This window comes from Myodes glareolus, chromosome 14 (genome assembly GCF_982192425.1).
Source record: "Myodes glareolus chromosome 14, mMyoGla1.1, whole genome shotgun sequence".
Lineage (NCBI taxonomy): Eukaryota > Metazoa > Chordata > Mammalia > Rodentia > Cricetidae > Myodes > Myodes glareolus.
This window is the reverse complement of record NC_142039.1, coordinates 61910128-61936829: the sequence shown is the minus strand read 5'-3', so window position 1 is coordinate 61936829 and position 26702 is coordinate 61910128. Positions and strand designations below refer to the sequence as shown.

Below are 26702 nucleotides of genomic sequence, written 5' to 3'. Positions count from 1 at the left end.
TACAGCAATGTGAGCAGGCAGCCTCACGCTGTCACAGTCACTCATGCCACCACACCTCCCAGTCTATCACAAGAAGTCCCATACATACATGGACAACAGGACTTCTCTGTCCATGTTGTAGTAAGTGCCTGAGCTGAAGGATGTTCACACAGGGGGTCCTCTAGGCCCATTACATCGTGGACTCGCTCCAGCAAAGGGAATGTGTGCTCTGTTGCTGAAGCCTCTGCTCCAAGATGATCCTTGGTATCTGGAGCTTTCCAAGAGCTTGGCCATCATCTGCCTAGAACCAGATGGCAATGGGCGGGCCTCTGGGTGTGTAAAGCCATTAGTCTGCAACAGTGCTTATAGAGAACAGAGATGAGCAGCCTGTGATGCTGCGAGGGAAGGAAACAGAAGCTCAGGGCGGGAGCATGCTGGATACATGGCATGGCACCCTCAGAGCACTGTGCCCCACAGTGGCACATGCTGCAGTGTTAACCCAGGAGCCAGGCCTAAGAAAGACACGGGTGACACATAGTTCATGACAACACCGGAGGTTTGGAGAAAGGCACAGGTCCAGACAGACCTTTCCTTACAGCTGTGTCAAGTCCACTTTAATGGATTTAAGCGTTCCTTTTCCTCTCACTCACTCTAGGCTCATTAAACTGACCTCGGGGCTAAAAGATGAAACCCGTGCTCCAGAGAGGTGGACCCTTGACCCAGATGGAACAGAGAGGAAGTAGGGTCCTCCAGACAAGTGCCACATCTCCTTGGCATTGCATAGCCTCTTGTGCAATGGCTTCGTGGCGGTTAATCTTGTCAACCTGTCTGCGTTTACAGTCACCAAGGAAATACACTCAAGGGCGTGTCTGTGAGGGTCTTTCCGGAAAGGCTTCACTGAGAAGGGAAGACCCAACTGGAAAGTGAGGGGCACCATACCATGGGCTGGGGACCTGGACTGGATAAAGGAGGTGGGGGAAAAGCAGATGGAGCAGGAGTCGGCAGTAATCTGATTTCCTGCTTTGCAAACAAGCAGCCTGTGTTGCTGGTCACAGCTGCCAGCCACTCCCATCCTTGCCCACCACGGTGGTCAGTATCACTTGAACTTTGAGCTAGAAAAAATTCCTTTCTCCCTTAGGCTGCTTCTTCCAGGTATTTGGTCATAGAGTTGAGAAAAGTAGTGAACACATCCATCACAGAGTCCTCCCGAGCACGACCGTTTACATTTCTACGGGTATAAGAACAACTCTTCTGGCCTTGGGAGCAGGGGTTGGAGAAGGGTTCAGAATGCAAACCTCCCAAACTTTAACTACAGCCTTAAAAATACCAGACTAGAAGTGGGCGGGCAATCCCCCGTGGACTGGTGTGATTGGATCTTTCCTACAGCATCAGGTAGTGTTGACACTGGGCAATTAACTAGCCCTCGCTCAGCAATAGCAATCCTTAGCCACTCACGTCACACTTGCCTTTTCAAAGAAAACATTCCTGTGCCTGCTGATGGGCCTTGTTAGCAAAACAACCTAGCCCTCATGGATATCAGTGCTCGACAGACACACTGCAGGACAGCTCTCGGGGCTAAGAGGGGCCTTTTACCAAGAGGTCCCCCTTACCAACCAGTAATGGCCACTCTACTGTAGAGCGACCTGCTTCTTCCCAGGCAGCATCAGTACAAGGGACTTCCTCTAACTCCCATTTTAAGCCCCTTTAGGCTACAGAGCACTTGGTTTTCAGCAAGGATTTCTTCATCATCTCCTAAAGCATCTGTAGGACTTCAAGATGGTTTGTAAGCTCTTGGAGAGGGGCCAGCCTACCTGAGCTGAAGCAGGAGGATGGCAGGTTTGGGGTCAACCTAGACTAATAGCTAGATCCTTCCTGGATGCTCTTCTAGAGGACCTGGGTTCAATTCCCAGCGCCCACATGGCAGCTCACACCTGCCTGTAACTCCAGTTCCAGGGGATCTGACACCCTCACACCAATGCACATAAAGTTAAATTATTTAAAGAGGGGCTAGCCTTCAGGTTAGGACTGAGAAGGGAAAGAAAAAGGTTTGGTGGGGTCTTTGTCTGTGACAAAACTATACAAGAATCTAAGACAGGACAGGCTTGCTAGCTACAAGCAGCTCCAAACAGGTAGGGAGAAAAGGCCTGTTCCCAAGAAGGACTTCAGCAGGAGCATGGGCAGGATTCCTCAAGTCCATCGACCCCACCCATTGCGTTATTTTCTTTTTAGCAACAAAAGCTGGAGGCAGTAGGTGGGGTGTGAGTTGCTTAGGCTCATGCCACACCTTTCCCCCAGCCAGGCGCCTTGTGTGTTAACAGTTGAGGGTCACTTACCTGGCTGAGGAGGCTTTCCCAACTCTAGCGACTCTACACAACCATGCTCCTGAACACGCAAACTCCAGCACTCAATCAAGACCACAGCCTTCTATTAAAAGTGAAACCATTGTCCTTTAGAAAGAAAGCAAAGGTGGAAGGATAGGGTACAAGGGTTGGTTGAAACGAGGAGGCAATGAGTTCTAGGTGCTGGCCCAGGGCCCCACAAGCACCCTGCTTCTGGGCTCCACACAGGCACCAGGGCAAGCCCCAAGCCCTCTGGGTGCAAAATCGGGACAAGGACTCGATGTCGGTATCAGCGGTGGCACTGTCCCACCATGCAGAGCAGCCAGCCCGCTGGGACAGACAGGAAGAGGACAGGAGAAGCATGGTCGGAGGTGGTTTCCACTCCGCTCAACACCTCTGCATCCCTGAGGTTAGCCGAACACTGTGTTGTGCTGCTGGGTCACTCGGATGAAGGTCGCCCTCCTGCTCAGCTCTTTGAGCTTGGCAGCCCCGACGTAGGTGCAGGTAGACCGCAGTCCTCCGAGGATATCCAGAATTGTGTTTTCTACATCCCCTTTGTAAGGCACTTCCACAGTCTTGCCCTCAGAGGCCCTGGGTGGGGAGGAAGGGGGAAGAGGGTTAATCCAGTTTGCTTTCCCTTAATCACCCAGGTAGAATTATCCCCGCTATAGCTTTCATTTTGTTGACAATGTCATACATGTCGATGATGTATTTTGGTCATTTTTCACTCCCCATGATCTTCTCTTATCCTGCTCCCACCAAAGCCCCTCTCTTTTCTCATCAGGGCCCCCTGTTTTCATGTCTTTTTTGCTTTATTGATTTGCTTGTGACCCACTGAATTTAATCCTTCATGCCAGGTTGAGGCTATTTAGCAGAGCATGGGTGCCTTACAGTGGTCACACCGCTGAAGAAAATGGCTGCCCCCCCCCAGCAATCATTGGCTATATAGCTCCTTGGAGATGGGTGGGGTGGCACGAGGTCCTCCCCCATCCAGTACAGGTCTGATCCATGTGACAACAACTTCAATGTTTATGAGGCCAACAGTGATGGTATATCCACAGGATGGTGTTTGACCATACTCTGCCATCTTTACCAAGTCCCTAGCAGATGGTATATTCCTCCAAGCCGAGAGGAACTTCTCTACTCAAAGAGAAGTCATGGTCAGCAAGACAGAGATGGAGACACCTGCCCCCACCATCCCCAGGAATGACATTCTCCTTGGTATTAGCAATGTCGCTCTGCTGTTTTGGCTCCTATTGGGACCAACCACCAAATAGCCAATATCCGAATTCCTCCCTGGGAAAAACAGACCCACTAGGTCACATCCATCCATCCTTTTTCACTGATAGAAAAAGCACAGAGGTCTGCTCTCCTCTGCCCTGTGGATGCTAAATGTCCTCACCATGGACAACACAGGCCTGCCTAGGACATATAGAAAGTCTTGCCCTGAAGATGGAGTGACCGCACACCCTCCAGCCTACCTGTCCTTTGCCAGGTTCTAGCACCCACCAGCTCCGTTTGCTGCCATGTACCACCACACCCGTTGCTCAGAGCCAGGGGAGAGCTTTCTGAGTGGGGAGCCCTCAGAACTTCAGGTGGCATCTCTACAGATTCAGAGCAGGGCTTTGTCATTGAGGCTGGGTCTAACACACCACCATCAAACGACATCATTCCAAGGCCACCAGGAAACCGCTTTACCACAAGTCAGACCTTGGTCCTGCAAAATGGAGATGCAGTCTGTGGCAGCATCCCAGAGGGCGTGGACCAGGCAAATCCTAACAAGTACCCAAACTCCTGAACATTCTGTGCCTAGTCATTAACTAGAAAAATGGAAACTCGGCCTGAAACTCACTGTCTGGAATTCAAAAACCTATCTTAGCACCTGTGTTCCCAATACCTTTCATGAACTCCGGCACCTTAAACCATTGGCTGGATGATAGGCTGCTTGGTGGCTGCTACAGAGCAGAAAGCTCAAGAGACCAGAGTCACCGACACACATCCAAGATGGTTCAGATCTCAGAACTCTGCGACCGGAGACAGACGCGTGCCCATGTGTGCCCACAACAGCTGCCATCGCGTTCTTCTCAGACATTGCATGACCTTCCCAGATTCTTTCCCTTTTGCTAAGGTTGACATCATCTTTTGTGAGTAATTCACGGCTGGACCCCAAAATCTGCTCATCTGTAAGACGCACATAAGTGCTAATGATTGACAAGCAGCTAGCCCAGCACTAATAACCAGGCAGTAGTTAGCCATGGGGTCAGAGGAGGGAGTCGTCCTGTGGGACGGTCACCGTGAGTGCCAGAGAGACAGGAGCAGGCTAAGCTTGTGATGCTCAGGCTAACTGTGGATGGAGGTCCTGCAGCATTCTAAATGAAGACCTCTGAGATCCGGACTCGCTTCCGGAACCCAGGCTCAGCGTTTCTGTGACACTTTCATCCTGCGGAACTTCCTGATCGCCCTGCCACTCAGAGGGCTTCTCCCTCAGCTCCTGGCATCTGTATCATTGCAGCTGGCCCTGCCTTTCCCTGTCTGCTCTTTTGAGGACTTTTCCACAACAGCTGGGGGGCAGGGTGTGCTTCAGAGGGCCATGTGGCTCAGCTTCATCTCGGCCCAGCACAGACTCCACATGGCCCTTGGAAGGTAACTGGCTGCTGGTTAGACAAAGGGATTCTGGGCCAAATGTCCAGGTACCATGGAGGGAGGTGACAGGAAGTGACAGTAGTGTGTTCCACTTCTCACGGAGGCTGGCTCCACACCTTTGCCTGCCCAGCTGCCCTGCTACTGTAACACCATGTTTATTAAGGCTCCCCACTTGGAGGGAAATGACTGGGGGGGGGTGGCGACTACAGTTAGCTTGCCCTACTCGAGAACATCCCACACCACTGCCACTGCCTCTCAGTGGAGTCATGTGACTCCCCTTACACATTATGTCAGAATTCCACACCCTGCAAAAAGAAAAAATAATCTGACGGTGAGGCAACTATCTGGGCACAGAGGGTATGAGCCAACGAGGTTAGGCTTCCCATCCTCATATGAGTCCAGAGTTTTTAAGCATGTGAGACCTTCAGCCCTGTGTCCTTCATAGAGCCTGTCCTCAGAGCTGGCTCCAGTGAGCTGCACTGGCAGGCTTTCTGGAGCTGGGTGATATTTTGGGTCTGCTCTGAACTAGGGCTCTTAAGCATACACGAGGATATACGACTCTGGAGGAGAATGGAAGCGACCAGGTGACCTTGGGGAGACTGTGGGTCTTAAAACCATGCATCAGCCTAGGGTCTGACTCTGCAGTTAGGCGATCCAGGTAACCAGCTGGAAACACTGCCTGTGTGACCTGTCAGGGTCTGGGGGCAGATGATCGGCCTAAATGAAGTACTGTAGGCAAGGACGTCCTCTATGAAAGGTCCCATCTGTTTGCTATCCTGAGGACTGCAGAATGGGTTATCTTAGGCTAGAGATGAGAGGTGACAGGGGTTGCTCAGTGGGGTCTCTTTCAGGACAAGGCAATACTCCCATTCAGCCACATGCCCCTCCCAGGCCTATAAACACACCTCCAACTTTCCCACACTTGTTTTCACAAATGCTAATAGGATGGAAGTTGGTGCAGCATACAAAGATGTTGGGGATGTTTTCTAGCACCCCTGCCCCCACCCCTGCCCCCACTGAAGGGGACTATAACACAGAGTAGCTAGCCAGACTGGTGGGCACAGCCTGAGCCACGCGGCAGCCATACCTGTACTCAGCGACTCCTCCCGCGTGTTTCTTCATGGCTGTGTCGGAGCTCATGCCATAGAAGAGTTTCAGCTTCTGCCCGTTCCTCTCGATCACCTCTCCTGCACACTCGGTGTGGCCTGAAAACATGCCTCCCAGCATGACGAAGTCTGCGCCGGCTCCTACATACCAAGGAATGGACAAAAGGAGGGGGCAGAGGCGGGCTCAGAACGCAGAGCCAGGAAAGAGGCTTGCCTGCTGCACTCTCCGAGTCTGATCACAAAATGGCTCAGCCGCCTCCTAAGACAGAAGGCTGCAGGGGGTGAGTGGGGAACGGACAAGACAGTCAGCACCTAAAGGTATCAGTGACTGGCTATGACACCTTCCAAACAGGTCTTTCTCCTTTAGGTCCACAAAAGCCTGAAACATTGCATGTATCTTAGTGCATCGTCTGACTTGAATTCAGCACAATCACTGCAGCTCTGGGGATGCAGCTCAGTTGGGAGTGTGCTTGCCTATCATTCAGGAAGCCCCGGTTTGATCCCAGCACTGCGCACTGCGTAAACCAGGCATGGCAGGGCATGCTGATAATCTCAGCACTTGGGGAGTGGAGACAGAACGGGGAGAAGTTGTTCAAGGTCAGCCTCGGCTACATAGCTAGCCAAAGCTAGATGAGACTCCATCTCAAACAGAAAACAATTCACCAGAATTTTATGTGATCTTTATATGCTGTTCTTGGGTAACTATGAATATCAAATATGATGCACTAGTTGAGTTCACATGTTACAAACTAACCCCTGACCCCCAGTTTCCTAAGAGGATGGATCCTGGAGGGGAGGCCTCTGGGAAGTCATGCAGGTTATCTATCCACAGTCATGAAGATCTCAGTAGCTCTGTAAAACACACTTGCTCTTCCTCCGTGTGATACCCTCCGTCAGGCTGTGGGACAGCAAGAAGGCCCTCTCTAGGGATCAGGCAACGCTGTGCTCTTGGGCATCCCAACCTCCTCGGCCACAAACCAAATTAACGTCCATCAACAGAAAAGTGGCCTAGGAAGTGAAGCACCAACAGCCATGCCTCTCCCTGAGTCACTGAGGAATCGAAAACAAAACTGATTCATAACCAGGTGCGGAGTAGTCAAGGGGGGAGGGGCAGGTCCACAGCAGGTGAAACACAGCCTTGATGTCACTTATAAGGAACGCCCTACCCCTAGGGTATGCACGGAGTCAGTCCCACGCTGCTGTTGCCTGTTATAAGGGATGCTGAGTGGGTCTTGCCCCTGGTAAGCAAGGCACAGCATGGACTCCACAGGGTACTGTCAGCAGCTCCCAGACACCGATGAAGACCACAGCCCCCCTGCTGTGGTTTTAAGGGGACAGTGGGGTGACTGATCTGGTCAGACCTCCAGATGAAGGGCGTCATCAGTGGCACCCTGAGCATAGCTCCATTAAGCACAACTGTTAAATGGTTCCCGGGGAGTTCTATTTCTTAGCACTCCACTGGCTTTCCGAATGGCCTTTCCTAGCTAAGGTCCCTCCCACTTCTCAGGGCATGCAGGGCTGCACTTTAACAGAGCAGGGAGAATGCCGGAGGAGAGCTGAGCAAAGGGCCAGATCCAGGATCAGGAACAAGGTCTTTCCTGAAGGAAGGGGCTTTTTAAATGTGTTCAGCTCCCTCTAAGTGCTGTGGTCCCTGGGAAGTCACAGAAGAAAGCCACACACACTAAATGATGCTTAAGGATATGACCAAGAAAGCTGGCGTTCTCTCTGCCCTGAACTGTAGGACTCTGACCATGTCATTCTTCCCTGGGGCCTCTGTCCTCTGGACTGTAAGCCAGGCAAGGTGGAATAGACAGAGGTTTATATTTCCTTCCACGGCTGACCTAGGGACACTTGGGTTTTTTAATGATATACTTGGGGTTGCTGAGAAACCCTGCCAACAGGAACGCACTCTGCCTGCTCCTCTATCTCTAAAAACAACAGGGGCTGGTGAGATAGATGGCTCATTGGGTTAAGGCACTTGCTGCCGAGCCTAAACACCTGAGCTTGATCCCCCAGATCCACATAGTGGAAGGAGAGAATTGGATCCAATAAGGTGTCCCATGGCTTCCGCGTGCGTGTGCCTGGATACATCCAAATATTAAAAAGAAACAAAAAGTTTCCAGTGTGAGTGTGTGCGTGCGTGCGGTGTAGAGTACCACTTAACATTCAGAGCTGGGCAGCTAGTTCTGGTTTCTATAAGGATTATGGAAAGTTAAGCAGCCAGCACAGGGCTGGGCAATCATGTTTTTGCCACCCTGCCTCTTTTGTTGAGATATTGGACAGTGTGGAGCAAAAACCAGGACCCTAGAGGCCCTACGAGCCCTTTTGGGTTACAGTGGGCACTGCTGCCCTCTAGTGGGAAGCCAAGACGGGGTCCAGCCAGGATGAGGTGGGAACTCAGTCAGTGGGGTGCGGCTTCAGGTTGGGCCCAAACCACCTGGTGGTCTCTTCACAACAAGACCAAGTACTGCGCAGGGCCACCGGTGCCCTGGGCATTCTCATTCTCAATGAAACCATCACAATCTGACCTGCTCCTGGCTGGCATGGCTTCAGCACAGATCCACATTCTGAACACCCAGCTTGCTCAGCTACAGACCCGAACCAAAACTGAGCCAGGACTGTGTCAGATGGGAATGAAATCCAGGCAAAGAAAACTCCCAATAAGCCCAGAAGCCCCTCAGGGGTTCCCTCTTCCATCTGGTTCTTCCGAGCTGCCCAGAGCTCCTCCTCCCTTCTTTCCCCCAATGACAGGGCTGTCCCTGGCACTTACCAAAGGCTTTGGCGACATCTCCTGGACATGTACAGCCTCCATCCTTCAAAGAAAGGAAGGAGAGGATCAGTAAGGTGGGGACAGGGGACAAGCCAGACCATGCCTCACCCATGAGAATAAAGTGACCAGGAGACACCTTCCACCCCTAGCCAAGCAGATGGCCCAACAGCCTGGAGGCTAACTAACTAAGGTACTACCCTGGGCACTTGGGCTCCCCAACCACATCCTTCCTCTGATGGTTAGAGACTGGCATGCCAGCCCCTCCTCCACCTAGGCTCAAGCACCCTTGTCGGGGGAGGAAAACCAGGTGTAGCAGACTAACCACTGTCCTCTGCTAGACCGTTATGTAACGTGCCCAGCCACCCCACGGTCCCTGCTCCTTCCCACTCAGAAGCCACTCCTCCCTCCCTGCCTGGTGCAAGGTGAGATTTATTTAGTCTGAGTGCTAGATTATTTTAAGAGCCGAGAAAAGGTCATAGACCTGGCGGCTTTATCTTCTCAGCTGCCTTGTGTCTCCAGTCCGTCAATAAGAGCTCACTGCCCACATCTACTCTGCCCACACAACGCAGGCTGTCCTCCTGGGCTGCGGGGATCATCTGCAACCTCGGGCTACTGCAACCCAGTTTTAAATCCCTAAGATATGGCACTCACATGTTTCCTTATGAACAGACCCTAAATGCCCAGACTACTCTGATATCTCCAACAGAGCCTGGATGATACAGACACAGGAAGGAGGGTGATGGTGCTCTGGGGTGTCAGGAAAACACGGAAGGACAGCCCAGGAAGCAAAGAGAAGAGATAGGGACAGGCAGGGATAAAGTGACAGGGATGGAGGCAGGGCTCAGCATGGTCCTCCAAGGAAAGACCCAGCTCCCGAAGATAAGAGCCAGCTATGTGAAGCTGGATATTTGGGTTTAGGAAGAGAACACAGTATGCACCCGTGGGGGTAACCTGGGTGGCAGTTTGCAAGACAGAACCACGCATCTCAAGTTGGGGGACAACTGTGTTCAAGTGAGGCAAGGCACTTTTTTTTTTTTCTTTTGGTTTTTCGAGACAGGGTTTCTCTGTAGCTCTGGAGCCTGTCCTGGAACTAGCTCTTGTAGACCAGGCTGGCCTCGAACTCACAGAGATCCACCTGCCTCTGCCCCCTGAGGCACTTCTTAATGAATACCTCACCCGGAAAGCAGTGGGCTCTGTGGCTCAGCACTCTTCTGTTTCACTGGAGATGGGGGTCTCACTACATAGCTCAAGTGGGCCTCAGCTTGCTGAGTGATGGGGTTACAGGTCTGCACCATGCCCCCCCCCATTCATCATTCTTTCTCTATCCCTTCATTGGTCCCTACACTCCAAGGAGAAGGATTCAAACCCTACCGCTTAGCCAACCATTCTGGTGCATGTCTTCGATCCCAGTGCTGAGAAGGTGGAGGCAGGAGGATTCGGAGTTCAGGGTCATCTAGGGCTCTGGGAAATCATCAAAAAACACAAACAAAAATAAAAGGCTTCCAGTCCCACTGTTTTTCTTGCTAGCAGTGCTGACCACCGGGGAGGTGTTGAAGACTTGGTTTGTGTCTTTCCAAACGTTTTCTAATGGTAACCATTTGTTCAGTCAAGTGCATTGTTCTTGTGTGGCTCCCATAAGGCCTGACTATTGGAGAGGCAGACTCTCTGAACAAGGCATATATGGGCAAAGCCCTCTGTATAACAGCATGGATACAGCTGTATTGCATAATCATACTGAGGTAAACAAAACTGATGTGTTAAAGGTTTGTACTGGAAAGGGACGAACTCACAAATACAGAGAGAAGGCAGAAGCCGTTGTTGATTCCGTGCCGTCTCTCTGCCTTCCTGGGCGGACAGTGCTAAGCTGCAAGAGGAAGCCTGCTCACTCTCTTGCTCTATCAGTGGACTCTAGCACCTCAGACCATGCCCTAAGGGCTGGTCCCCCAAAAGGTAACTGGCTGAATGGATTCCCACCACACAGCTGTGGCTCTGCAACGCTTGGTCCTCTTCCCTTCCAAATGTTGGCTTTCCATGTGTTCCTTGCTTACCCTGTTCATTTTCTAGAGTTTTACCTTGATCAAAACCAGCCCTAGGAACTGGAACGGGAAAGGTCGTTCAGCAGATAGGAACGCGAGTTATGCAAACCCTGATGACCCAAGTTCAAGTCCAGTCCCCGCAACCCATGCAAAAAGCGGGGTGTGGCCGTGTTCACCTATGATCCCAACACAAGAATCAGGCAGAGAAGTTCAGCTAACCTGGGAGCAGCCAAGCGACAGCAACCAGAAACTCCCCAAAGGTGTCCTCTGTCCTCTACACACGTGCACAAATGTAGAGATACACAAAATAAACAAAACTTAAAACCAGCTCTCTGCACAGGATTCCTAATCATAATCAGATTACATAAACTCACGCCTCCATTAACGTAGGTCTCCAACAATGTGACTTTAGAATAATCTTTGCTCATTTAAGTAGCTTGGGGCTACACTAGGACTTTTCATGTGAGTGCCTGATAATTCTACAGGATTGTGGTCAGTGCTATAGCCTGACTCAGAAGACCTGTGCTCCTGAGACCTCAAGAAAAGCCTCAGGCTGGAAAGAGAGAGCTCAGCTGAAAGGCTACCAGCTAACTGCTCTGCCAGAGGACCTGGGTTCAATTCTCAGAACGCACACAGTGGTTTCCAACTGTTTGTACCTTTAGTTCTGTGGGATCTGATGCCCTCTTCTGGCCTCCACAGTAACCAGGCAGACATGGTGCACAGATACATGGAAGCAAAACAATTATACTCATAAAAAAATTAAAATTAAAAGAAAAGAAAACAAGCCTATTTCCAAGTTGACCAAAGGCCTTGGTTAACATGGTTGTGTAATACCACAGAGAGAATCATATTCACAGTGTTATCTGTTCACACACCGCTAGTACATACATTTACGACATGGGTGGTGCACACCCAATAGGCCAGACTACAAGAAGAGCCGAGTGCAGTGCAAATTCACACGATGTGTCAAGGAGACGAAACTGGCACCTTCCACACTTTACAGGTAATCCCAAGCCTGTTCAAAGAATCCCACGGTGCTCTAGGAAGATTGAACGTGGGGCATTCTCCTGCCATCTAAGACACGTACCCACCTTCACATGGTGACAGTGTGCTGCTGGAAGACTGTAAAAACATGGGGAGAGCAAGCAAGGGACAGGATGGGCGGGGGAGGGGGAGTAGGCAGGCATGAATGATGACAAAGGACTCAAATCAAGTACTTTCCTTGGCTGAGAGCTACTCTAAACTTACTCAGTTCCTCATTCAAAGTCAAGATTCTAAGGTTGGTATCTTGTACTGGGTGGAGAAACAAGACTGAGAATTCCCGTGGCTCTCCTAGGACCACACAGCCCAGAAACAGTGGCTCTGCTAGGACCACACAGCTGAGAAACCGTGGCTCTCCTACTACCACACAGCTGAGAAACCGTGGCTCTGCTAGGACCACACAGCTGAGAGGACTGATGAAGCCCCTAGGACCACACAGCTGTAACAGTGGAGAAATGAGATTAGGAACAGCCTCTTAAGACAGCCTTCCTAATGATACGAGTTTTCTTCTTTGTGTTTTTTAGGCATTGCTCAGACTTTCCTGAGTTAAGTACTAATTTATTGGTGAATTCGCCAAGCCTCCCAAAACTTCAATATTTAATGGATTTGGTTAGATCTATCTAAATGGTGATGCAAGCAGACAATTAACTGGTCACACCTTGAGCTTTGCTTGTACCTGATGTATCATGACTGAATCAGGGGTCCTTCTCCCTGCCTCCTCCCGTGTGGACCATGACAGAAACACTTGAAGCCTGACCCGTTGGTTCCACTGCCTGCTGAACAGACCCCATCCTCCGTAACTTCCTCCTGTACCTCAGCCACACAGAATTCTGATTCAGTTATTACAGGTTGAACTGAGTCAGCGTGAAGGAAACTGGACCTTGTAGCAGGATCTCAAATAACCAGCAGGTTTGGTCCAGTTGGCAGAGGCAGCAACTACTTGAGAAACACCTTAAGAGAGTGACATTGGGGTCAACATCTTTTGGGGGGTCTGGAAATGTGCAACAAGCTGAAGTGCGGGGACCAAGGCCTAGAGACACTCTAAACTCGGTTTGGTCTTCCAGCAACACAGTGAGTTCCTCACCCCATGTGGGAAATCTACCATAGGTAGAAAAGAAAGAATCTCAGAGCACACAACTAAGTCTACCAGGTGTACTCTTCCCAAAGCAACAGTACTGCAGGCCTGGGCGGTCACCATCGCTAATCTACACAGAAGTGGCTCCCAGTACTCCAAGTGGGACCTGGCTCTGGAACTAGCCAGTGAGGCCTAGACTCCTCTGTAGAAACCAGTGGTTCTCAAGGTCAAGGACAGGTGGGGGGGGGGGTCTAGAGGGATCCTTGAGCTCACCTTCTGAGCTCTTGATTTAGTTGGTCAGGTCTGGAGTAGGGCCCAAGGTTTTCTAACAAGCTGTCACTGCCTTGCTAGTCTGGCCACCACACGAAACAGAATGGCTGAGTTAGGCTAGCTATGACGGAATGCTGTGCACAGAAGCTGGGTGACCTCCCTTTAGTCACCTGGGAGGCATACGTATGTCTACCCCACCATATCCCAATCTTTGGGAAGTTTGAAGTTCTTAGACATAAGGATGGTGTCTGAACAAGCCTATAGTAAGACCTTGTCCTGGTTAGGTCTCTGTCAACCTTGCAATGGTTTTCAACATGTGGGTCACGACCCCCATGGGATCAACTATTAGATAGCCTCCATGTTAGATGTTTATATTACAATTCATAACAGTAGCAAAATTTCAGTTATAAAGCAGTGGTGAAAGAATCATACATGGGGGTCACCACAACATGAAGAACTATATTCAAGGGTCATAGCGTTAGGAAGGTTGAGAACCACTGAGTTACACTCATCTGAGAAGAGGGACTATCAATTGAAATAATGTCCCCATAAGATCTTCCTGTAGGTAAGTCTGTAGTGCATTTTCTTGATTGCTTTTTGATGTGGGTAGGCCCAACTCACTGTAGGTGGTGCCACCCCTATGTCGCTGGCCCTGGATGGTACAAGAAAGCAGGCTGAGCAAACTATGAGGAGCAAGCCAGTTAGCAGCACTCCTCCATGGCCTCTGCATCAGCTCCTGCCTCTGAGCTCCTGCCCTGACTTCCCTCGGTGATGAACTGTGACATGGGACTGGAAGCTGAAATAAACCCTTTCCTCCCCAAGTTCCTTTTGCTTGTGGTGTTTTATCACAGCAATAGAAATCCTAAGACAGACTCACGAACATGGCATAACCTCCACTCAATTGCCAGCAGGAGCCATTCAGGACCTGTATGTGAGGTGAGGTCAAAATATGTGACCCCTGGTGGCAACGATCACTGGTAATGGAGCCTTACAATCACACCTGAGGTTTGGGGGCTGTCCTCCTGCTAGGAGACAGTCCTTAAAGTCACAACATTGGAGCAACTGTGATGACCTGACCATGTGACCCTCACAAGATCAGGCCAAGTCCTCCTAGCAGGAAGGGGTGGGGAGGGTCTGATGAGAGTGAAAGCCCAGCCACTCACGCCTTCCTGCCCTACTGCATGTGGTTTTGGATTATAAAGGAGCTAGGAGGTTGACTGTATTTGGGACCGCAGCCACATTAAGACACATCTGGGAGACGGTCACTCACATCCAGGTGGCACTTGGCAGTGATGCAGCTGTTTCTGGCACACATCCTCCTCAACCATGTCCTTGTAAGCAAGCCCCATAACCACTGGCTCACCGAGCTGGCTTTGGGTGGGATCATTTCTCTGTTCTGGCGTCTCTGCCTAAACTGGTGTAAACAGATGCCCGTTCCCATCTCCCCTGGAAAAGTCAACAGGGCTGACCTCGTAAAGAGTTAACTTTAGAGTGTCCAGGAATGGGTAGGTATAAATACAAGCTTCTTGGAAACATCCTCACAGCTAGTTCCTGACAGGAACTTGGAGTCATGGGCAGACTAAAGCCTGGTACTCCCGGGTGGCTCCAGCTAGATTAAAGGCCCTTGCTCGCAAATGCAGATTCATGATGCTGTCAGTGTTTTACATGCTACTTCAATAAATGTGTGCTCCACAGAAGAGCTGGACCCCACTGCCTGAGTATACCAAGGAACAACCGGACACATTAGCCTTCCATCCCTCCACTCGTCCATCCGTCTCGGCTCCACAAGCAGGTGCCATGGTCCACCACAACATGAGCCCAGAGTGAGCAGCTCAACTCCCAGACCGATCGCCAGCGATCTACACTGTTGTTCAGGGAATGGTGTGGAGTAGGTGCCCAGAAGGCAAGGACCCACCACACCTTGTCATTCAATCACTCAGTCCTTAGTAACGCCTGATGGCTATGATGGTGAGCAACATCATTGCTCAGGAGCTCTGTCAGAATGCTGGCGCCGTGCCCAACTCCTTCGTTCCCATGCCCTCCACAAGTGACAGGTGAAGTGGAAGCACCCACCGACCTCAGCTCACTCGCTCCTCCTGTCAGATGCCCCTGACGCCAGGTCTGAGGTCCGCCTCTCATCTGCTCACCCTCCTGCTTCCTCAGCCATTCATAGATTCCCAAGACCAAGGGGCTCTTCAGTTGCCAGGTCTCCAAAATCCTCCTCAGTGCCTGTCATGTCCCTCAAAAATCAACATGAACCCACAAAACCAAAGAGAATTTTGTCCTCAGTCATTCTTGTGAACCAACCCATGAGGCAGAAGCAGACTCTTCCTTCGTTACCAGCCCTACAAATACCAACTCCACTGCCAAGATTTAGTTCCCCTAAACACCCTTCGTGTTGGTGTGTGGCTCTGCAGACTTGCTGCCCAGCCCTTAGTGGACGGCATGGTCACCCCCAGTCTGAATCACACCTTCCCAGCTAGATCCCTCCCTCAGCCTGTTCCTTCCCAATCCTTCCCAAAGGAGCCCGATGATTGCTATAAGACAAGCCACTCGCCTTCTGCACTAACATCTTCGATGTCTTCCTATGACCCTCAGAAGAAAGCCCCAGCTTTTCACAAGCCCCCCCCCCCCAGAGTTCTTGCCCACATTTGCCCTGGAATTCATCTGTGACACATTCTTCTGCCCCTTCCCAGGTCACCACCCCCAAACGGTGACTTTGAGGTCTTTTTAATTGTCCTCGTCTCTTGTTTCATAAATGTTCTTCAGCTCCCTTATACCACTTTATCTGGAACAAACCACCCCCTTTTCATATCACTTCCCAAAGCATTTCCCAACTCCTGGATCTGAGATCCGATGACCTATGTCAGCCCCACGCAAATTCATCCTGACATCCAAATCTTTAATACATGTAGAATGTGACAGTATTTGGAAAAAAAGGTTCTTTGAAGACAGCATGGCCCCTGAGGGCCAGGGCCATAGTCATGATCTCCCCATGGTCCCCACAGGCTTCCAGACCTTGTAATACTTACAGAGATGATGTGCCCCTTGAGGCCATGGGCAGAGTCAGCGCACTCTATTACGGCACTCAGCTGGGGGTAGCCCACTCCTGTCTTGGTTCGGGTAGTGCACACAGAACCTGCATGGAAGGAGAGGTGGATGCAGGGCTGGTTCAGCACAGGTAGGACACAACATAAAATGATGCCCTTCACCATCATATCGCCCTGCCCCAGTGAAGCCGTGGGCATGTTGGCAGGATAAGCGCTTGTAGTTACAAGGTCTCACTATGGACCACATCACCGGCCACATGCGCCCCTCAAGTCTTCACCACTGTCCTTGGCAAACGTCCTAGACATCGTCTCTCACACGACCCTCAGTGCCCCTTCTGATGCGATGTCTGCTCCCCTACAATGGAGGAACACCAGCTCTAGCTTCCTCTCCCCCCCCATGCATCCTTCACTCTTCCACATACGCAGACTCCACTTCCAGAGCCCACTGGGAATCCTCCCAGCCTTCTCCAAGCTTCCTCACCTTCAACTTTTGCCAAGCTACTCTCCACACTCCACGGCTCAGCCTAGGAGACTGGAAACCCAATATCTACCTGGTGTGGCTGTAATGGAGCACATTTGTATTAGGAAGAAGAAGGGCTTGTCCCTGGGCCTGATCTTTACAAACCCTCGGGAAGAGGAAACCCTATAACTGTTTTTCTATTCATTCAACCCTGGGCCAAACATAGCCCAGCTTCCATTCATCTCCTTGGCCTGAGTCCCCACTCAGCCTAGACCTGAGGTCAGCTTGGCTTTCAGTAGTCATGCCAACACACGGATATCCTTCTTCCTTGCCTCTTCCTGTCCCAATGTCCCATTCAGTCCTGGTTGTGTTCTCTTGGGTCCAGGAGAACACCAATATCTTGATCCTATGTCGCCTATTCCCACTTCTAATCACATCTTATCCCCAAAGCAAGTGAGTACCCACCTCCGTGCCCCATCGGCCTCCCGTCTTATCTGCCCCCTTTCCCTGTGCGCTTACCACTGACTTTTCAGCAAGTTTCTTCTCACCTCAGGGGGTTCTCTGTACTATGAGTTTTTCCCTCCCTCCCATCCCCTCCTTTCCCTTCCTTCTCTTCTCTCTCCCCTTCACCACCCACCTAACATTCCCTACTGTCCAGGCAACCCTTTTTCATTTGTCAGACTTCATCTGAAATGTCACTGCCCCAGGGAAGCTGCGTATTGCATTGTCTTTTGAGAAGCCCGCTTCAATTATTATTTGTGGAGGAGTTCCGGGGACTGTTTTCTCTGCTGGATAGTAAACTGTGGAGATTTCACCCTCTCGGCTAACCTGACACGGAGAAGGAGCCTCATGCCTGGGAGCGCTATAAATAGCATGGAAAGAATGCAGGGACTCAAGCATGAGTTGAGTCACCGCCACCCTCCTGCTCTGCCGCTCGCTCACCTCCTACAGCATGTCCTGTGGGGTCTCTGCGTGCTGCTGGAGGGGCAGACCAGGAACTGTTTGTCTTGCTCAGAAAGTTATGCACTGCCTAAGTGGGTGGCAGTGAGGAGAAGCACAGGAAGACAGCCGAGCTTGACGTCTTCCTGAAGGTTAGAAGTCCGCACGCTTTGTGAGAAGACGGGGCTGTTTTTCAATATACACACTCGGGGCCGGTTTTCAATATACACACTGACACGCGCTAGGTCATAGCACAAGAGGTCATACGCCTATAGCAGCACTCACCCACATGCCCCTCACAGGCGCTTCCTCTCTGCTTCCTTTTTAAGATTGTCTTTTAGGGGTAGAAGGTTGTTATTTTTAGTGTGGGGGGGGCAGTGTATCTGCTGTTATTTTTAGTCCCAGATAAACTGTCTATCTTCTTCTTTTTTTTTTCCTTCTCTCCAATACTAGTGTCTGGGTAATAATGGATGTCCAGGGCAGAATTTTAAAACATGGCAGTGAGAATGCATGCTTGGGTGTGGGAAACAGGAAGACAAATGCCAGCCAGGCCCAGAAAGAAACAGCAACTCACAGGCTAAGGCCGAAATGACTTTAGTTGGTTCCTTCATTCAAGAGGCCCTACGGGTGGCCCTAGTGTCTAAGAGGTGGATTTGTTATCAACTGGGGAGTCAATGTGGGCCACAGGTCATGTTCCAACGTGGATGCTTAGTCACGAGCCTGTCTACAACGTTTGGGGTCCTTCCAACGCGCACATGAGCCTAGTTATCCTTGTTCATTCACCGTCCTCACGTATTCCCCACCCCGACCTTCCTCTTCAGTGATCTGCACAGCCTGCTCGTCCACACAAAAATGCCAAAGCAGGGTCTCAGAGCTCAGCTACATGCCTGGACTGGACTTTCTCTGGACCGCCAGCTCCCGAAATATGACACGGAGACTTTTTATTAATTATGAGGTAAAACAGAGACATGTGTTCACAGTGTACAAAAAGATTATCCCACAGCACACACCTGCTCATGGAGAAGGTCATCAGGGAGCAGCTCAGTGACATCATTTCATGGAGACACAGACTGTGCCCTGAGCCCCTGGGTGTCTTTCTTGGTTCCCATGTAGCCACCTCCAGAAGCCAAAACCCCAGTTGCCTGCTCCCTGTAGACAGCCCTCCTGTGATCCCATAGGTCCGACAGATCCCTCTTGCGATCAACAGGTCTTACCCAGTCCCCTGCTCCCCACAGACAGCCCTCCTGAGATCAACAGGTCTTACCTGGTCCAACTCCCACTTTGATGATATCTGCTCCAGAGAGAATCAGCTCCTCCACCATCTCTCCTGTCACCACGTTTCCTGCCTGTGACAAGAAGAACACAACTCTCCATCATAGGAAAATGACTCTCGGGGGGTGAGGTACAGGGGTCGTGGGGTGGTCAGTGGGAAGATCTACTCCTGACACAAGAGTTTGTGTGTATTAAGGCTACCAGGGTCCCAGGAGACAAAAAGAAAACACTACCAATTTTGAAGGTGATTTAAGTCTGAGACTCAGTGACTATGTTCCTGGCTTCCTCTTCCAGTAAATTTCAACGCAGAAGCTGATGCCAGGAGATCCCTTTTGAGGAAGTCACCTGGGTGAACTAATGATATGTGAAGCTACAGAAAGGCAGAATTTTTAGAAACATAGGAAATCTGAGGGTGTCCAGGCCAGGCTTAAGAAACATCTCAACACTGATCAGATCAAAACAAAATCTTGTAGGGAACCCCAAATCCATGAGCAATGAAACACAGTCAGCTGACCAAAACCCTTAGCAATGGGCATAAGCTACTTTGGCATCTGTGAAAGCCCTGGAGAATCTCTACAGAACCCAGAAAGTCACAGTTAGAAAACGGACCTTCTCGCAGTTGAGAAAACACCCGAGTGTCTGGTCCTTGGGCTGGGGTTCCCACCTTGGTAGAAAAGGGCAGGCAGGCCCTACTGGGCCATATGCCACTGGCACAGGCTCTGTCTACAAATGGAGTGAAGCCTCGGCCCTAAGAATAGACCCGCAAGCCAGGAAGTGGCAGAATCCATCAAGCGCGAGAATGCATCTGCGCTGGAAATAGTACAAGCTCTCTGGCTGCAGGAGCTTGAGAGAGCAAAAATAGGCCTTTCATTACAACTCACTGCCCCCGTGGCGTCTTCAGCTGGTACTCAGGATGCCTGGCAACATGCCCTGACTGGATGTTCACAAGCGGGCAAAGTCCCATGTTGCAAAAATGCAGCCTTGCTTGTTGTACTCCCACCAAAGCCCAAGTGGCCTTTCGCTAAATTAACTCCCTGAGGGAAACCATCATCCTTTTTTAAAAAAAAAATTTAAAAACTTAAACAAAATAACTTGAACTTCACAGAAGAAGGTTGTGAGAAAGAGGTGACGAGGCCGGCTTGAATGGAAGCCCCAGCTGCCAACAGAAAAGGATGGCAGATGTCACAGACGGAGGACTGGAGCAGGGTTAAAGGTAGCACTGTTTTCCTGTAAACTCAGCTGGGGAGTGTAAAGGCAGAATTAGAACCATCCACACAAAAACGAAATGCATGCGAGTAGATGATCCAACCAACAAAGAGCCAGCTAGAGAAAAGCACGTGAAGCAGTGACAAAGGGCGACCGGCTGGAACACATGCACAACTCAGAAGCACCATAAGAAAAAACGCTATCAGAACCAAAAGAGGCGGACACGGCTGATCTAATCAGGGAGTGTACTCAACTTCAGTAATAATGAAAATTAATGTGCCAGTGTGGGCCTGATTTTCATATATCAAATCAACAGTGGTTATAGACATAAAATACTAAGAAGAAAATATCACATAAGCTCTCACTACTGGTGAGATGTCTTTTCTAGCCAGGTTTCCCGGAAAAAAATGAGACCACAAAAGAGGGTACGTCCCTTGTTCCATGAGCTCTGAGATTCTCTCTCAATGAAACCATCGCAAGCATGACCAAAGAGTTAGCCACCAAGATGTGTCCTTCACAAAGTGAAAAATTGTGCATTTCTCCAACAGGAATGGTTCAACTGGAAATCACGGAGACTCGGTTCAGACAAAAGAGGACAGGACCATATGAGAAATAGAAATAACAGTCGGGCTTTGGAGCGAAGTTTCCAGTTCTGCATAGGTGGCCCCCTTGGTCACAGGTCAGAGGTCTGTGGGCAGGGAGGGGCTGGTCAGGGTCATTAAGTGAGTGTGCAAAGCACCTTGTGTAGGGGGCAGATACAGGCTTGAGAGTGTGACAGTCTATGGAAGCATGATACGCCCTGTGACTGTGGTAGTGTAAGGCCTGTTCACGTCCTGGACAGCCATGACAAAGCAAAAACTATGTGCCCTGATCTGAGGCACGGAGACAGGAAGCTGTTCCTGTCAGGCACCCTACCCCCCACCCACTATCTCAGGGTCATGGCTTATATCTAAAATATCCCCAAAGCTCATAGGCAAATGCTAGGTCCACGATGCAGCAGTATTGGCAGGTGGGACTCGGGGAATTGAGGGTGCTACTGTATCAATAGGTTCATCCATTGGTAAATTCCTAACTTCTCAAGTTCTTGGGGTGAAGGAAGTAGGAACTTCAGGAGACCAGAGCCCAGTTAGATGAAGTGGGTACTGAGGACATGTCCTTAGAGTGTGTCTCTCATCCTTAGCACCTTCATCTCCGAGTCTCTGCTTCCCTATGAGGTTTGCAGTTTTCCTCCACCAAATACACCCTGCCATGATGCTCACCTCGACACAGACCCAGAAACTTCAGAGCTATGTGACCATGACCTGCAATTTCTGGAACCAGAAACCAAAACAAATCTCACTTTTTCTCAGGTTTTTTGTTAGAAAGCAAATTAATAGACCCAGGGAAGCAAGGCAACCTCTAGCTTCAAGGCCCTAGTCAAAAATGAAATGATGCCCAGGCATGGTGACACATGCCCATAATCCAACCAATATAGACAGGCAATGCAATAGGATCACAAATTTAGGGCTAGTGGAGACAGCTTAGTGAGGTTCTGTCTCTAAATATTAAAAAAATGGCTGGGATGTGACTTAATATAACATGTATCTAGTATTTTTAAAGCCCTGGGTTCCATCCAGGGTTGAGGGGAGAGGGGGACAGAATAAGAACATCCCTGTCTAAGCGTATGAAACCATAGGTTCAATGCCCAAAAACGAAATCAAAAAAGAAAAAAAAGAGAGGAAAAGAAAATAGACGTGCCAAGTCTGTTTTAACTCAAGAGCATCTAGAATGTTGAGCAGGAAAATACTTAAGAATAGTTAGCCCCTCCCCTCAGCCAGCACCTTTGCCTTCCTTTCCTTCCCCAGTTGGCCATGGATGAACAGCAAAGCAAGGAGCCCTGACCTGCTGCAAGGCCAGGAATTGCCTGCTTATGCAATGATTCTAAAAGCACTCGGCATTCACCTAGTACCCTTCAGCTTAAGAACACCGGGCAAATGCTAATTCCTCCCCACAGTGCCTCTGAAAGCCAGAGAAGAGAAATTAACATTTTTCCAAACCACAGAGAGCCAAAGGCATGAGCGTCAACTGGAGGTTTCCGAATGAACGGAGGATTCCAGGGGTCAGCGCAGGCAGTGAATAGCTTAGGAATAAACATCTACCTTGCCAAAGTCTTCAGTTCATTGCCGTGGAAACCAAGCAGAGCAATGAAACACCTCCTGGCCAGCCAGCAGGCACTGCAGAGGCCCTGCTGCTGGAGGTTGCCTAGAGGCTTCTGGGAACTTACTATCCACCCCTTTCTGCCTGGCTCCCGCTTGGCAACCCCTGGCTGCGTACTTGCAGCACAGGATTTCCCTGTTTCCCATCCTCCTACTCCTTCCCGTCCTCCCAATCTCCCCTGGTCTTTGTTCTTGAGCCTGGCACACAAGCCACCTCAGTTTGCCAACAGGCCAAGTGTGGCCCTCACCACCAGCCTGCCATTTTAAGCTCACAACATCTTGAGAAGTGGTGCCTATCTTTATTTTTGTGTGTTTGTATGCGTGTATATGAGAACGCGCATGTGTGCCTACGTGTGGGGGCCAGAGGTCAACCTCATGACATCATCCACCTTAGTTTTCATGATGGGGCCTCTCGCTTTTGACCCGATGAGCTCCCATTCGGCTAGGCTGGCTTACCAGGGAGCTCCAGGGACTCCCCTGTCTCTACCTCCCCAGCACTGAGGTCACACGTACTCATTTTTGTTTTCTTTTTCTTCATAGTTTCTGGGACTCAAACTCAGGTCGCTATGCTTGCACGGCAAGCACTCCACCAACTGAGCTCTGCCCCCGCTCCTCCTTACTTCTTAAAACAATCCCCCTGCCCAGGTCCCACCTCTCTCCCATGAGTCACTATTCAGAGGACATGTTTTCAATGGAATGTACTACCTTAAAGCAACTGAGTTCACTATGTGGGTTAAAAAAAAATAGCATGTGCTATGTGACCCCCACAATTATTCTCCATTTCTTAGCGTTCTCAAACTCCTTTTCCCTTTTCCTGTAGGGCTCAAGTCATGAGCCCGAGGACTTTAGGAATGCTGTGGTCTGAAGGTCTTGTGTCCTCTCGAATGTCACATGCTGAAACCTAAGCTGCAGGACACTAAGATGGAGGGATGCGGCCTTCAAGAAGGTGCCCTCATCAATGGGATTACTGCTCCTTCGAGAGCACCGAGGGAGCACGTGTGGACGTTTCTGCAATTAGGATATATCTACAAGTATATACCTATTAAGGAGGAGAGTCACCAGACAGTGGCAGACCCTGGTCCTGGACGTCCAGTAAGTTTCCATTGTGTATCAGTCACTGGGTGTATAGTATTTTGACAGCAGCTGGAATGGAGTCAGACAGGGCACTGGACTGGAGAGTTCAACAACGCTGCAACTAGTTCCCAGGTGGAGACAGGAGACTGGAGCCAGAATGGCTGCTAGGCGTAGTCATGGCCTTCAGTCTTGGCAATCACAAACCCAGCAGGGAGGGTCTCAAATACACTATGGGGCCAAAGATGACACAGATGGCCTGGCCATTCACATAAAACTTGAACCAGACTGACTCAAGCGGCGTTGTTTAGAAATGCGTAAGTGGCAACACCAGACAACTGCCAAGCGGGAAGCAGTCACTAAGAGAAAACCTGGGGGCCTCCGGATGTAGGGTCACTGAAGAAGGGCTTATAACTCCCTATTAAACGTCCCTGTTTACGCACTTTTCATAATTTATAAAGCTACCAAAGATGTGAAAAAGAACCACTAAGCCACCCCCTTAAGCCTGCGTCATTTCCTATTAATCCTCTGTAAGCAACCTGCATGCCGTGAGGGCAGTAAATGGAAGCAGTCCCTCAGCTGTTAACCCTCCATGTTTGCAGAGCAACTAAAACAGGGGAGGTAGATCCCACCCCTCCAGACTCTTCCAGACCCCTGCAGACCCCTCCGGATCACAGCAGCCTTGGGTCCATGTCCCCAACAAACACATGTTGAGATTTCTATATTCCTGACCTGGCATCAGAGAAGTTGAGTTTACTGTCAAGTGCTATTCACTTGAGGATTGGGGGGCTTCTGTCCTTCTGGAATTGCAGACTTCTCTTCCCTCTTTCAAGTGACCTGGAAGAAAGGTACCACAAAGACTACTGGCGGGGTGCCAGGTGTGCGTGAGTGGTACCGAGGCACAGGAAGGGACAGCAACTTCACTATGCTCCAGTGCAGGCCCAAAGTCAGTCCCCCCCAACTGAAAACAAAGGCAGTGTGTCTTTCACCCCATACTGCGGCGGCAGGACAATAAGAACAAGGGGATGTTCCCAAATCTAAATGTGCAGCCCAGCGGATGGGTTCTCCCTTCAGGGCTTCCTTCCAAAAGCAGTTTTGTTTGTTAATGCAGCATTGATTATAAATCCCCAAACCTAAGAACAAATCTGAGCTTTTTGGTTTTATATGCTTTGCCTTCAGGTACATCTGTGTGAAAATGCCTGATCTTGGAGTTGGAGTTAGAGACACACAGTGTTGAGTTGCACACGGGTGGGTGCTGGGATTTGAAACCAGGTCCTCTGGAGAGTGGTCAGTCATCTCTCCAGCCTCACAAATCAGAGTTTAAGATTCCTGGTCTGTAGTAAATGGGGGATAACTGTTCCTACTCTTTACCAAAGATGTTGGAAACAGGAGAGACCTGGCATCTTCTTAAAATAAGCTGAGTACTTGTGGATGTAGCAGAAAGCTAAACTCTTACTCTTGCATGCAGCAGACACATGGGTGTCCTCCCAAGCCTTAAAGAATTCCCAGCAGAATGTCCTACAGTTTAACTCTGTTTAGATGGTACCTGGAGATAGTTTCAGATCCCAGAGATCTGATAGAAATGGTTGTCAGATTCCACAGATTGGATGGAGATGGTGTCAGATCCCATAGACCTGAGCTCAGTCCCAACCCGGAGCACTAGGCTACCTGTAGCCCCTAGTTTTCTTGGTTTTAAATCCAAGGTTTGATGACCACCTTCCCAGGTCATTTGTTGGAGCAGCTCACAGACTCCCACACAGTAGCTGGCTTACTATCTCAGCAAAGTCTGCAGAGGATGTAGAGAAGTCAGATGAATATCTGTCTCAAGAGAGGGTAAAACCTAAGAGGAGCTAGGTCAGGAATCCTAGTCAAAGACTCAACAGAGAAAGACGCTCCTGGCAGCTTGATCATTAGGAAATCTATCCCAGGAAGTACCAGCAAGGGTATGAAGGGGCTCCCTAAGGGGTTCAGGTGCTGAAGACTCAGTCCTTAGCTGGAGGTGCTGCTGAGAGGTGACTGGATCAAGAGGGTAGCGACTTCACTAGTGAATTAATGCACTGATGAGTTCACAGGGAGGCAGGCTACATAAAGAACTGAGACCACACTGAAGAAAGTATATTGACAAGAGCATGTCTTTGAAGGGGAACACCTTGACCCTGACCCATTTTTCTTCCAATGAGGTGATTTCTGTGTTACTTAATCTTCTGTTGCTGTGATAAAACACCATGGCCAGAAGCAACTTAGCAAAGAAAGGCCCCTAAAGAGACACTGAACTCCACTAGCAGAAAGGATGCCTTTCTATCCACTAGCAGAAAGGATGCCTTTCTACCAACTTTCTGACAGGGAAACATGAGGCAAACAGGCTTGAAAAGACAGAGGCGGCAGGGGTAAAGGAGGCACTGGTCATCCCACATACCCTACTAATGAAGACCAGGAAAGATGGGTATGAATACAAGAGTTTTTCCCCCTAAAGTCCAAATGTAATTCTAGTGATCGCCACCTGCTTTTAGCCAGTTCACCGAGAGAATCAACACAGCTTGAGTGAGCAAAGATGCCAAGAGTTGGGAAAATATGGAAAAGTCACCAAAGGTCTTCAATATAATGCCATCTCAACCAAGCTACCATCATTAATTGATTCTCGTAAAATCACTGTCACCAAGTCTAACCCTAGTTGCCCTAGTGGCACAGTTGTCTGCTGACAAGCATGGGGGGGCGGGGTGAAGGACAACATGTTGAACTGATAACCTGGCATGTGCTTCCAATTTTAAAATAAATGCATTCTATCAAGGGGTGGCAGATATCCCCCTCTTTTTTTTTTTTACAGGTCACATCTGGTAACAGACAATAGGTGCCATTTATCAAAACTAAGAAGCCAACATCCACAATGTTAACCAGGACTGTATTCATTTTTCAAAGGAAAGCTGGTTCTTCAGGTCTTCCATTTTCTGGGGATTCACAACTCTAGCAACAAAAGCTATGCAAAGGCACAGGCCCCTCCCCTAGCACACAGCATCTCCTAGCTTCCTTGAGAGTCTCCCCATCAAACCTACCATGATGGTGTGTTCAGGAAATTTGGATCGGACCAGTTTCACGAACTCCACAAAGTGTTCCGAATACCCATTGGCCACATCCAGGCAGATGAACTTCACCTGTGGCACAGCTTCCAAGATGCGGCTCATCTTCTCCAGATCATTCTGCCCACTGCCCGAGCTCACGGCTACATGCTATGGCAAAGTGAAGCATAGAAGGT

General features: G+C 49.9%; 1 protein-coding gene across 2 annotated transcripts in view; it reads right to left on the bottom strand.

Annotated features, from left to right (window-relative positions):
- Positions 1–2387: 2387 nt before the first annotated feature.
- Positions 2388–26702, bottom strand: part of Gmpr (guanosine monophosphate reductase) — a 37675-nt gene continuing 13360 nt past the window's right edge. For both annotated transcript variants that reach the window (XM_085699439.2, XM_048415270.3), the window contains 6 exons: positions 26503–26676; positions 18973–19054; positions 16292–16398; positions 8838–8880; positions 6049–6208; positions 2388–2909 (listed from right to left, as the gene is read on the bottom strand). In XM_085699439.2, coding sequence (XP_085555565.2) covers positions 2729–2909; positions 6049–6208; positions 8838–8880; positions 16292–16398; positions 18973–19054; positions 26503–26676 — 747 coding nt within the window. In that variant the 3' untranslated portion in view covers positions 2388–2728. The remainder of the gene's footprint in view (positions 2910–6048; positions 6209–8837; positions 8881–16291; positions 16399–18972; positions 19055–26502; positions 26677–26702) is intronic.